Source organism: Leopardus geoffroyi, chromosome C2 (genome assembly GCF_018350155.1).
Source record: "Leopardus geoffroyi isolate Oge1 chromosome C2, O.geoffroyi_Oge1_pat1.0, whole genome shotgun sequence".
Lineage (NCBI taxonomy): Eukaryota > Metazoa > Chordata > Mammalia > Carnivora > Felidae > Leopardus > Leopardus geoffroyi.
Window position 1 is genome coordinate 22,749,998 of NC_059333.1, and position 14,487 is coordinate 22,764,484.

Here is a 14,487-nt window from a genome sequence, read left to right on the forward strand (position 1 = left end):
CACAGTTTTTAAAGGAGTTATATCAGCTTGAACTTAATGGGACTTGGTTTAAATTAAAACACATTCCTAAGTACTAGATATACCTGACCAGAGAGCAAGACAAGAAATTTGCTCAGCTACAATCACACACAATTTCCTACAAAAAAGGATGAATACCGCAAAGAGTTATCCTCAGAGCCCCTGAGAGCAATGGATTTAGTAACCATACCCAGGGCGAGTAGAACTGGATCCAAGCCAAGGAAAGTGTCTTAGGCTGGAGGCAAGGGGAACTGGTAACGTTTGATTGGTTGCATTTCGAAATTTCTATAGGCTTGTAATTGTTGAATTCCTGTATTTCCTCCTTCTTTATCGTAAATGATAATGTCCATTGTTATTTTTCTGCTCATGTCTCACAATTGTCTGTAGAGGTTTCTGGGGGGCAGTTAAACTGTCTTTTGAGGGCCCGGGCCTCTGCACTGAAAAAGCACACCCAAGACATAATAACTGAGGAGTCTTACTGACACCTCAAATTTATTTAGTTGAATTAAGTCCGAAATTTAAGCTTGATTCTCTTAACACAATGAAGTAAGACTTTGGAAGTCTTGGGAAGGGGATAAGTAAATTTTGCATGTGGAAAAGATGTGAAACATTAGGAGACAGAAGGAGGATGTTTCCATACTTATAACATGAATATTGCTTATATATATCATGCTGTTGACACACCCCGTTATGGTCACACATTGCCTATATGTTTATTCACCAGTCGAATATTCTAAGTGTGATGCAAACAGAGTCTTGTCAAACATGTATAGACACCAAGGCTTCCATGTGTAAGGTTTCCTCTTAGAAACCAGTAGCCACATAAGTGAACTCAGCTATACCATTTGGAGTAAAATTATCACCAAGCTGAATCAAGTTAATCGATATGATCATGAAAAATAATATATTGTTGACGGTGTAAGCCATTACACTTTGGCTTGATTTGGTATTCAGCAAAAGATAATTAAAACGGAAGAAGAAGTAATGAAAGGAGAAATCATGCTTTCAACTTTTTCAGTGACTCAAATTTAACCTATTGATAAATAATTTAATGAATTATGAAATGATTTATTTATGGTCACTCTCTAAAGGATGGGAAGTAGCTGTCTAACACAACTTAGTAGAAGCAGTGTTGAGGTGCGCCTGGATGGCTCAGTCGGTTAAAGTGTTCCACTGTTGATTTTGGCTCACGTCATGATCTCATGGTTAATGAATTCGAGCCCCACACATGGCTCTGTGCTGACAGTGCAGAGCCTGCTTAGGATTCTCTTTCCCTTCTCCTTCTGCTACCCTGCTTGCATGCTCTCTCTCAAAAAAAAAAAAAAAAATCAGTATTGAAATATGACAGATACAGAGATAATCATGGCCACCACTTATTGGTATTCTGTGTGGTAGACACTGCATAAGGAGTTTTATAAACATTATCTCAATAAATCCTTACATCAACTCTTGGAAATGAATATTATTCACTTTACACTCATATTTTACAGATGATGAAATCAAGGTTTAAATTTTTATATACATTGCTTAAGTTCAGAGCTAGCAATGCGTTGTAGAATTGGAATGTGAACCCAGGCATATTCTACTTCCAATATCTGGCTTCTATGTATTGTGAAATATTACTTTAGTGATGTCAGTTCTATCCCTGCTGCAACTTTGTGGGACATTCTTGTCTCATCTTTTTTTCTGGTGAATACAGATGTGGATCTCTTGGTTTTTTGAATCAGTGAAAATTTTATTTATGCTTTTCAAGGGATGTTTCCATTTGAATTGGCGAGAGAGCTTCACATAGTCCATCTTCCCCAACTCCCACTGAGTGATCTTTAGTATATGTTACATCCCCCTTCATAAGGGGGAATATTATGCCTTCCTTCTAGACCTCCCCTTTTATAAAATGACTCTTTGAAGAATGTTTGTAGTTGCTTGATTCTCAATGTGATTGGTTTGATTTTGGCAATCATTCCTTCTTCTATATATCTCAATTTTGTCAGGTCATTTCAGGCATGGTTCATGCTTGTGCTATGGCAGATAATGGAAGATAAATGATCTGTAGAGGGGAATGTGGAAATTGGAAGTGTAAGAAGAGACGTTGATATGAACTGAATCATCAGGTGAATATTTTTTTTTCTCTAAATACTAAGATATGTTAATACTGGAAACCTCTGCCTTTATAGCCTGCTGCATTAATAAAAAGACAGAGTAAATTAAATTTTGAGCAAATTTAATATTATTCTAGTACAATAGTATAGTTGCCTCCCCTATGTCCCCCACAAAAAATTCTGTCTGAGAAAGGTAAGTTAAGTTATCCAGGAAAGTTAAAATACCCAAATGTGTGTATTTTGTTTTAGAAAACAAAGTTATGCCAAGGACACATACATATATGAGACACTTCACATAAAATAGAAACTATTATTTGTGATTTGAGAACATTCTAAGTTGTACGTTGAAAATTCATTCAGAAAAGTTAATGAAATTGAGAGCGGAAATTTAAAGTGCTGACTCCATATATGACATGAATCTTAGGAGAATGTATTCATTACCTATATTACAAATAAAAAGAATTATAGTAGGCAATGGCTTATGTTAGAAAGAAATAAAAGAAATTCTCTAAAATACTAACAAAGTTATATGATCCATTTTTATCATATATCAGAGACTTCATTTTAGCCTCTTTCTCATGGTATGTTTTGTATTTTATTATCATTGTTCTTTTAATTAAATATAGGATACTGACAGAGCAAGCACAATATCCACCTGTTTAGTGTTATTTTTTTCCACTCTTGACCACGTATTTAATGTTATTTTTATTCTATATGTGTATGTACTTCGTGATATTTGTATGGCTGATATTAAAAATTGCTCCCTTGTGAAAACTTGATATTTACTTTTTTTTTCATTTAAAAATACGTTGAACTTTACACTGATTAAAAAAATGAAAACACCTTGTATAAGCATGTGAGGAATGGTTAGCTTTATTCTTTTATAACTCATGAAATCCTGCAAGTAGATAATCTATATAATAATGGGAAATAAAATTCCCCATGAACTAGAAGTTATTAACTTCTAGATTGTCACTCAAAATGTGTCTCTAACCCACTGAACCTCTAATTTCTGTGTGCATCAGAATCACCAGAAAGTCTTGTTAAAACATAAACTCCCATAGCCCTTTCCAGATTCTTCTGATTTAGGACATGTGTAGTGGGGTCCAGAAACTTACATTTATTTCTAGCAAATTTCCAGGTGCTGCTGAAGGTACTGGTCTGGGGATCAGACTTTGAGAACCACTGTTACCGACTGTTTATTACCAAAAGATTGGGACTCAGGGTAAGGCAAAGTGGCAGAAAGCATTCTCTTTTCTTTTCAAATATATAGAGATAGGTTTGGAATTTTTTATTTTAAATGAAAATATTTGTCAAGTCATAAGCTCACTCACTGCAGAGATATTATTCAAAATAAACATAAATGCAACACTTTATTAAAGTAAAAGTATCTTTACTATTAATATACAAATGGTGAAGAGTGACAATTTTGATATACTGTAAGCCATACTTTCAATGTCTCTCATAAATACAAAACTTCAACATTTGCAGTATAATTTTTACAGTTTAGACATATATATACAGCATTTCATAGGGACATACCATATTGAAATAATAAGAAAACTTTGTGGTAGCTAACTTAAGAGTATAGAATTTGAATGGATATATATGTTAAAGAAAATAAAAGTATGTTTTAATGAATACTGAATACAGCATAGAATTCATACGCCAAAAGAAAAAAAAAGTTTTTTAACCTTTATTTCTAAGAAGTTCACATATTCCTAAGAGAGTTTAGAGCAAAAATGCTAAACCATGAACATTCCTTTAAGAACTGGAACAAATATATTTGCGCTTAACAGTATCATTTATTTTATATAATGCATATGGTTCTCGAAAAAAATCCTATCTGCAAAATTGAGTCTTAGGTTCTGTCTACGTTAACTTCTTCTCCTCTGGATTTCAGTACATTTTCTGTTCGCATCAGTATAATTGGCCTCAATTTTTACCTAATCAGCGTTCCTAGTCCCTCGTCCAGCACTTCTCCCACTGATGTCCTTCCTATCTATCTCAAACGTAGAAGTTCAGTTTGCCTTTCTGGATTCTCAGTCTTTGTTCCTCTATTCTCCTATCCCTGGCTGTGATTTGAAGTGCTCCGAGTCATTTGCTTAATTTTTTTTTCCAAGGAGGGCTAAAACCAGATGCTACTTTTAGTGTGTTTTCTGTGTTTTCATTTTAGAAAAAAAAAAAGTGGCAATGTTAAATTTCTATAACCAGTTTTTTTATTCATAATTATGAACATGATGTGGGCCAACCTGAAAATTACATAAAAAAAGTAAAGTGGTGTTACCAGCTAAGGTATTTAAGTTATTGATAAAATTCTATAGAGAATAATGAGCTATTTTTTAAGAATATTAAATGTGTTATCAAATAAATATTAAGGATTATATATAATACAAAAGTCTATGAGGGGAAATAATTAATCTATTAGCATTCTTGTATAATGTTGTTAAACAGCTGCATCCACATGAGTAAATGCAATTTTTAAAAAAGGGAGAGGAAGGACCTGGAAATTATATTTATTCAGCAAGTACTATATCTAGGCTCTTGTAAGTTTCCCATTTACACATATAATTGTTTCATCTCAGAATGTGATTAAGCCCATGAATAGAATACTTTCTTGAAAGATATCCATTTTTGGATTGAAGTACTTCATTTCCGTGACCTTCCACAGTTTAATTTTAGCATACTAATACTTCCATATGCAATTTCAGCATAAGAGACAATGTAATAATGCTTCGAAGAATGAATTAGAAAATGAGAACCTTTCCTCTCTAAAGACAAATAATGCAAAAAAATCATTTTAAAAATATCTTCATGTACTCATAAAGTTTGTCAAGTAAGCACTCTTGATATGATTGTGAGAAAGAACTCCACAATCCATTGTGAGCAATTGAAATTGACATTCACTTTATTCTTCAAGAAAAAGACCATTGTAACGTTAATAAGTAATTGTAATATGCTATTCCTATATTTCTCAAATTAAGAAATGGAGAGTATTCTATCATTTCAGGTGTAGATATTTTTATCAGTGATTATCTTATCATCAACAATAAAGGATGATCTATGATCCCCAAATAAATCATCAGGATAAATACATCAGGATAATGTAGACCCAAGTAACACTAAAATAATTTATCCTATCTTAAAAAGTCATCTGTTGTCTTTGTCTAACTAGCAGTAAAACACAATTTTAACAATATCTGGAACGTATTTATTACTTAGAACAACAGTACAGACAAAATGAAATATATTTTGTGTGCATCAAAAGAATTGTCATGAATAGAAATAAGTTACACACTATAATTTTTTATGTTTAGATATTTTACTCAAGTAAAGTGATTTGTATTGAGCTTCTTGATTAAATGTAAATAAGACAGTACAATTTAAGTGTCACAGATATGAGCAAAATATATCAATAAAGATTGCAGGTTTTTTTTCTTTTAATAAAGCAGAATGTCATGCTAATCCAAAGGCACAAATATATCTTAATTATTTAAATAAGAAGCATAAAATAAAGGTATGATTATAAAGTTACAATTAATTGTTGGCACTCAAATAAATAATTTGATCAATAAAATCCTATTTATATAAATGTTTAAATCAAAGACTAAGATTCATGTAAACTTTGCTGGATCAAATAAACTTTGAAAAATGCTTTTGTAGGTATTAATATTAAATATTAAGGGAAATTTTGAGAAACATTACATTAATGTCAGACATTAGCATCAGTAAAATGGCAATAAGTCAACCCACAAAAATAATAAATAAATCTTTAGAAATCACAATTCTTAAATTCTTTTGCAGATCATTGTAAAATGTGTCGACACATCAGTTTGTGCCAGTTAAAAGACAAAACGCATCAAAAATGATATTACTGTTCCTTCTTACATGTTGCTGAATATAGATTGTCATTGCCTAATTGCATCTAAGCAACCTATCAAGAAATACCAATATTTTCAGTGATGTTTTTCTTCTTTGTTTAAAGTAGAATAGGGTTCTGAATATTTAACCCTACTTTTATTCAGTCAACTCCTTTGACATTTTATACGTTTAAGAGTACTCTCAGACAGTAAAAATAACATTTATACAGTTATATGGTATGTTTAATCTAGAATAAGAATGAAAAATAAGAACAGATTATTTCAGTTCTACTCATATTTTACAATTTACTACAAGCATCGCTTATTTGGAAACTTTTACAAATAGATTAAGTTGGAGCATTCCATTGAAATGTTAATTTTTTTTTTTTTTTTTTTTTTTTTTTTTAATCACAGTATTGCCTTGCTCCTGCATGGCATAGATTTCAAGGACAAGAGATAAGGACCACTCAGACAATTGAAACAGTGCACTTGAAACAATCTGTCTACAATTAGTTTCAAATTATCTGCTAACTTCAGATCATTATTCCACATTAGTGGCAAGAAATTTAACAGCATATATATGTATATGTATATATATATTTATATAAAAGAAATATTTAAGTAAACGGCTTTACATGGAAAGTCCATAGAAATGAGAGAAACAGAACTTTCAGATTGAGGAAACACAAAAATATTTGTTCTTTATTATGATTTCTCTGCTCTTGAAGTAGCACAAATATAATAACAGTAAACATGCTAAACTGGTTTCCCAGGTTTTCTAATTCTTTCACCATTATTAGTTTAAAACCATGTAGCCCTACCCAGGAAAAATTAGCGTTCATGGCTATTGCTTCATGGACACTTTACTAAGCCCCTTTACTTTGCACAAACAAATTCAAGTATTTTGACTAGTTATAGCACATTGGTACAAAAGCGGGGGAAACCGTCAAATAAAGCAAATAGGTGATCAGACAAACATAACTTAAATAACAACAGTCAAATCCATCAAAAGACCAGTTGGATAATTTCTACTCAAATTCCTACGTAGGCCCAGGAATTCCTTTTCTTGAAAATATGCCAGAAAAAAAAATAACTAGGAGAGTTTCCTGCACTATAATCCTGTGAATTATGCTAAGGACACTGGAGATTTAGTGCAGGAACATGCAGATGGGCAGGATCTGCCTTGCTGATAACTAAAATTTTGTAAAATTAGTTGTCTTTCCTTGCCTGACAGTTTCAAACACTTTGTAAATAGAAGTGTCCATGGGTAGCATTAATATTACATCTAATATTCATCAAATTATCTTTATAGAGAGACATGCTAAGCAAGTTGCTCCTCACTGTGGAAACTTTCCTCCAATGTTCTATTGGTACTCATTCCCCAACCAGCCAGGATCTGAGCCATAATACCACCTGAAATACTAAAGATTAAGAATGTAACGGGGCCCAAAGAAACCTTTTGCTCTCTAGGGTAAGAAATAATTTAAAACCTGCTCCCAACTGGTATGTATATTTATAACCATAAATACATTTATTTTACCTCCCATATAAGTGAAAATCATATTTCAGGCTTTTACCTCTGGGAGTTTGCATAGCTTGGAAGTTAATAAGTATTTATTCTGGTATAGGCCTTAACAAGTCATGTTAGAAACACTGTGTTGAATAGCCAAGGAATTTCTCCAACCAAAGTTGCTCATCAAAACCTTAAAATGGCTTCTAGCTACAACATCCGAAAGAAAAACAGTGACAATTCAGTCGGTTATCACTGACACTTTTGTGGAATGTTTAAATGTTAATTTCTTCTTAATTAAACCACTAAGGATTTTAATTTCCATTTGCCAATTACATTTAATGACTGACCTATAACATTCGCAAAATAAAGTTTTAAACAAAGATTATTTAAAATCATGGTCAAAAAAATGTATCTGAGTTTAAAGTATTTGAACACTAATGACTAATTTTTTTGATAAAATTATTTAAAAAGCAAAAGATAATCACAGATTTATAAATATATCAAGACAACATTGATATTGTTACCATTTCAATTTACTTTATTTGAAGCTGAGGGCAGAAATCAATATTATTTTCACTTGCAATACATTTATTGTTTTGTGTAATCCATAGTGAGTGATTATGGCATATATAAAGAGATAGAGATTTACGGAATCCTTCTAATCTAATTATACACACAAATATTCTTTCAGATGGGTAACCATTTTAATCTGGCACTTTAGTCTATCAAAAATGAACATTGAAATAGCACTGTAATTATAACTTAAAAAGAAATTTCTAAAGTTTCTCTCAATTTTTAATATCTGCTAAAGATAACTGGCTCCTTCAAGCCCAAGTTCCCTGAAATTCTCCTGATAAAAAGTATAACCTTTATTAACTGCTTTCATCTTAAACTGAAATCCACTTTAATAATCTATTTGCCCAAGATAAGATTAAAAACATGCAGGGCTTTCTTACACATTTAGCTCACAAAGATTTTGTTTTCTTTCGTGTTTTTTTTTTTTTTTTCTTAAACCCCTATGTGTTGGAGAGGTTGTTGGATGAAATATATAGTTCTTAAGAAACAGAGCACTTCAGCTGTATAACAAATTGCAGTACTTGAATCACAGAATTAAATTGATACCCAGGAGGTGGTGCCAGTCAGGTCTCTATATTGAAATTCATAAAAAAATAAACAACAACAATAACAACGACAACAACAAAAGGTAATGGACCATGGGCAGGAATATTTCATCATATGTATATGTGTACAAGCTATTCCAAGCTAGAAGTTTCCCAAGAAATTAAGGTCAATGGAATAGTTTTGGTCATAGGGTCACTGCAATCCAAATGCTCTTTGTAGTGTTGTTTAAGCCTCTGTAATCTCGGTGTTATGCTTTACTGTCATCTTCTTTTGATTGGATGATGTCGTTAGAAACCTTAATTTCTATAGTTTCTGGATTTAAGACTTCTTTTCCATTTTCTTCTTTCAAAGGCAATTTTCTGGAAGAAAATAGAAAAATAATAAACTTCATTTTCTAAGGCAATTTAAGTGGTATTTCTTAATATTTAAGTTACTGTTTTACAGAAGGAAATATCGACAATTATTAGAATGAAAAAAAAAAGATTTGTTCTAGTAATAGCAAATTGATAGAAAAATAAGTAAATAATTAGACAATATTGTCTACTTTAAAGATCTGACATACTGCAGAGTAATGAATGAAACTTGTGGATTTAGATGTACCAAAACTTTCACCATAGGGTGGCTTAGATTTGATAATCACTTATTGATATGAAAAATATAATTGTTTGCAATCTCAAAAAGCCAATAATCTTATATGTCAACTAGATGAATTACTAGTACCTAAATCGGGTTTTTTGTTTTTTGTTTTTTGTAGATAAAAGCAATGAATAGTCGCTGCCATATTGTTACATCTAAACTTCAAAAGCTAGGTGAATGAGATCTATTCTTTGGAACTTATGAAAGTAAATATATTTCAGCATTTTCTCACTTTTCTACAGTTACTGCATATGTTTTCTTTAATTGACCCCTTTCCACTATTATTTTTTGTATTACTTCTGTATCATCTATGAGCATATTTTTGAGAGTTGTTTTCAATTATAACCTATGAAGCAAAATAACCTTTATTTCTTAATATTAAGACAGCTTCACAAATCTTACTGTGATGACAATTATGTAAGATTTACAGTTTTTTCTACCAGTCTTGAGCTGGTTTACTATTATGCCTTGTGTATATAACTTTGGGGGTCAAATTCCCTCCCTTGACAAAATATTTTTTCTACAACAACAACAAAAATTCAAATTTGGTTCTATACTTAACCTCGCCGTTTTGTGGGGTAGTGAATGTTACTATACTAGTTTCTCTGGGATTTACTTATAATTTCTTTTCTAGTTTTGAAGGAGAAGAGCAAGTCATTGTATTCTGAAGATCAAAGCTATTACGTGAAAACTAACCAATCAAAAGTAAGTCACAGGTAAAAACTACTACGGCTCACTGCTGAGAATGAAATAGCTTCTACTTTGTACCCAGGAGGGCAGGCTCTTCTATGTGTATTATAAATAGTGCTATTACCTTCCTTACCTTCTCCCATTCCCAATACTGCACACATTGACAACAGAAGATAAAAACAATGGGTCACTTCTAGCAGCAAAACAGAGAAATTTAGAGCGTGGATGATTAGCATAATGCTTATCATATCTCTTTCTTAAAGAACTACGTATGGAGTTTGTAATTCACCAGTGTTTTCAACTAATTCTTGGATGATGAATTTCTGTGTATCTAATTTTTCACTACTTACGTTTCTGTTAAATTGTTTTTTTTTTAGATTATAGTTAATTCTATTATTTTTATATTGAGTATTTCTTTTCAATAATTGAGGACTGGAGTAGTTCTTAAAACATCTTTTTTGTTTTTTGTTTTATTTTGCAAAACATAGCCCTGTCACGTGTAAGATAATTCTTAGCTGGATTTTTTTTTTTTTGAAGTTTAAAGATTTTATTTATTTATTTATTTCCAAGATTTTATTTAAATTCAAGTTAGTTAATGTATAGTGTAGTCTTGGTTTCAGGAGTAGAATATAGTGATTTATCGCTTACACTGTTTTATAACACTATAAGTCCTTAACATTTCTTGGCTAGTTTCCACACACACCAATCTCTCATTGAATGTGTTCATTAATAGACAGAATTTGTTTTGTTGTGTAGTATTTTGCTTCATTTGAAATACACCTGATTTCTGATGGGGAAACATATAGTACCCACCACATAAAAGCTGCCTCTATAAGAGTAAACTTCAATATAGAAGGTAATAATCTCTAAATGCAGTCACTGACATGACCTGAGGATTTATACTGAAATTTTAGCAGCAGAGTAGTGCTTTGTACTTCTCTAAATTGTAATTATTTCAGCCCCTTGAGAGTAGATAGGAGGGATTTCTGAAACAAGTTATTTTCTTCACCTGTGACAACACTCATCTTCAGATTTAGGATGAGAAGCCTAAATCAAATTTCTCTGCAAGGGAATGTTTGCTGCTAAAGAAAAAAAGGATCCTTAAAAAAACAAACAAAAAAAAAAACCCAAAAATAAAAAATAAAAATAAAAATAAAAAAATAAAACTTAAAAGTCATTTTAGTGAGCAGAATTTAAAGAATAATGTGATAGCCTGCTTTTGTTAGTATCCAATAGATTCCATAGAATACTATTATCACTCCTTAATAATGCCTTTGGCTTTAATCATTTTAACTTTCATGTGCCTGAACATCATCTTTGCACATGTTCATCATCTTTGAATTGAAATATCTGCTATGGCTATAACGGAGCTCTAATAGGTGTAGAAAGAAGTAAATAATATAATCTTGAATGGAGAGCAAGCACCATTTCCTATATAGACATTAAAATGATAGACAATTTAACACTATTTAGTCTTCTTCCTAACGAATAATCTTTCTTTTTAAAGTAGAGTTTTGTATATTTCACACTATTAATTTTTATTTTAAATTAAAAACGCATTTGAAAGTATTACTTTCTTAAAGAGTAACGTAAGTGCAAGAAAATCCATCTCTAAAACCTTCCAGCTTTTTGACATTTTTACATCAAATTATAACTGTATGTTTGAACAGTAGATTTTCTCTGGCATCCATACAAAATTTTCATGTGGAATGTCTCGGTAGAAAATGGATTTTCAATATTCACATGTATTTTCTTTGAAAGAGAAATACTTTTCCACAAATGATATTATTGTAAATATATGCTACCGTTTTACAAATATTTATCAAAAAATAATTAAGCATTTGAAGCTACATACTCAGGTTCTGTTAATGGTGTGGTTTCATTTGGCTCATTTACTGGGCTCCCATCCTCATGGTTAGTAATTCTTTCATCCTCTGTTCTCATCTCCACTATTGGTTCTTTTGATCCATCTTTCCTAGAAAAATAACCAAACAAAAAACCTTACCCAAATAATGAAAAAATTGATGCATTATGAAACATACTTTAGAATCTACACTAATCCCTTCCTCAAATCCAGCATGCTCATATTAAGAATACTATGGGGTCCTTGGGTGGTTCATTTGGTTGAGAATAGGACTTTGGCTCATGTCATGATCTCATAGTTCATGGGATCGAGCCCCACTTGGGGCTTTGCCCTGACAGTGTGGAGCCTGCTTGGGATTCTGTCTCTCTGTCTCTCTTTGCCCCTCCCCTACACTCTCTCTCTCTCCCTCCCTCCCACATGTGCCCTCTCTAAAAAATAAACATTAAACAAATTTTAAAAAAAAGAAAAAGGGGCACCTGGGTGGTTTAGTGGATTGGGCCTCTGACTTTGGCTCAGGTCATGATCTCATGGTTCATGGGTTCAAGTCCCGTGACAGGCTTTGTACTGACAATTCAGAGTCTGGAGCCTGCTTCAGATTTTGTGTGTCTCTCTCTACCTCTTTGCCTTCCCCCACTTGTGCTTTCTCACTCTCTCTCTCTCAATAATAAATATTAAAAATAAAAGAATATCCCTAAGAATTTTTTCATTTAAATTCATCATGTAATTTTCACTCAGAAAAAAGTCGAAAGAAGAAATTCCATTTTGTCTAGATGCTTTTTCTCATCAAAACTGTTATAGAAAAGTCCAAATTTTGAATGTGATTGTGCAGTTTATTTCGGGAAATAAATTATAAAATATTTTGTTAAATAAAATTGACATGAAGTAGCTTTTTCCCCTAACTAGCCGTATCTTTTAATTTTTTATTTGAAATATAGCATCAGCAATATTGCTTTTATATTAAAATTTGGAAGATAAAATTTATATATTTTGTTGTTTTAAATGCCTCTATGAATTTATATGAATGATTTTAACTATAATATATATTGACTTAACATATTATGTTTTCAATAAAATAGTTTAAATAATAATAATATTATAACATGTATGCATGATGTTTTCATTTGTAATTTCAAATCCATGCCATCTTTATTGGATTTTTAAAATAAGAGAGTAAGTGTAATTGTTCATAATTGTGAAAAGTAGAACGTTTGTTGCAAAGTCTCATACCTCAAAATATGAACAAAAAAATAAGGAAGGCATTCAGTGATAATAAAGAGTAAAATGAGATGTAAAGATTAGAAATGATGCATTCATAATACAGATTATGATGATGGAGCACATCCAAAAGCAAAAATAAAAACAGAAAAAAAACAAAACAAAACGTCAGGAAAGAGATAGCGGTCTTCTACCCAGGGATATGGTCTTACCACACAATCCTGCAACTGTACTCTAACATCTTTACCCAAATGAATTGAAAATCTAGGATCACACAGAAATCTGCACATAAATGCTTATAGATGTATTATAAATGGGAACCAATGAAGATGTCTCTCAAGAGTGAATGGATAAACAAACTGTGGTATATCTGTACATTTAGATATTATTAAGCAATAAAGAGAAATGAAATATCAAGCCCCAAAGACATGGAAGAAGTTTAAATACATATTACTAAGAAAAATATACCACTCTGAAAAAGGCTATCTATTGTGTAACCCCAATTACATAATATTTGGGAAAAAAGCAGTTACAGAGAAAACAAAAAGATCAATGGTTGTCAGGGGTTCAAGGTGAGGGAGGGATATAATGTGGAACTCTGGATATATTAAATCTATTTAATACTGTAATGGCAGATATATGACGTTAAAATTGGTTAAGAATCAAGTAAACTAGGAGTACACACAAAAAAACGCAAACAACAAAACCCCAACAATGGCACAAATATTTAACAGACCTCACACATGCTGACACTTGAACAGGAAGTATTAAGAATGATAAAACACTTTTGATCACGTGGCACATTTGATATCACTCCTCTCTCAGTATGTAGGTCTCTCACATACATACACATCAAAATCCGAAGAATGGATGTCAGTAAAAATAGAAGACACCTGACACCTGGAGCCTGCTCAGGATTCTGCGTCTCCCCCTCTCTCTCTACCCTCCACCACTCTCTCTCTCCTTCTCTCAAAATATTAATTAAACTTTACCAAAAATTAAAAAATAAAAAAATTCTTCATGGTGCCAATGCTTTTGATGACACAGAGGATGATACTCTGAAAAAATGTGGTCATTGATGATTCTGAGCAAAAAAGTGATTCCAAAGGCTGGCTTTTATTTTTAATTATATTAACAATAAGTGAAGATATATGGGTTTTGATGAAATAGAAAAGAGTGAATTTGACTTTAATTATATCTTCCCTATTGAAAATACTATGTAAACAAACAACTTCAAACTAGAAATGATAAAATAAACACTACTAAAAGGAAATTAAATAGCAATGAGAAATGGTGAGTTGTCTTAAAAATCCTTATTTTTGTTTTTTATATATATATTCTTTTCTTGAGAGAGAGAGAGAGAGAGAGAGAGAGAGAGAAAGCACCAGTGGGGGAGGGACAGAGAAAGAGGGAGACAGAGGCTCGGAAGCAGGCTCCAGGATCTGAGCTGTCAGCGAAGAGACCAATGAG

The 14,487-nt window shown here is 31.8% G+C and overlaps 1 protein-coding gene across 2 annotated transcripts in view; it reads right to left on the reverse strand.

Annotated features, from left to right (window-relative positions):
• Positions 1–3,493: 3,493 nt before the first annotated feature.
• Positions 3,494–14,487, reverse strand: part of NCAM2 (neural cell adhesion molecule 2) — a 520,619-nt gene continuing 509,625 nt past the window's right edge. For both annotated transcript variants that reach the window (XM_045501591.1, XM_045501590.1), the window contains 2 exons: positions 11,794–11,913; positions 3,494–8,971 (listed from right to left, as the gene is read on the reverse strand). In XM_045501591.1, coding sequence (XP_045357547.1) covers positions 8,860–8,971; positions 11,794–11,913 — 232 coding nt within the window. In that variant the 3' untranslated portion in view covers positions 3,494–8,859. The remainder of the gene's footprint in view (positions 8,972–11,793; positions 11,914–14,487) is intronic.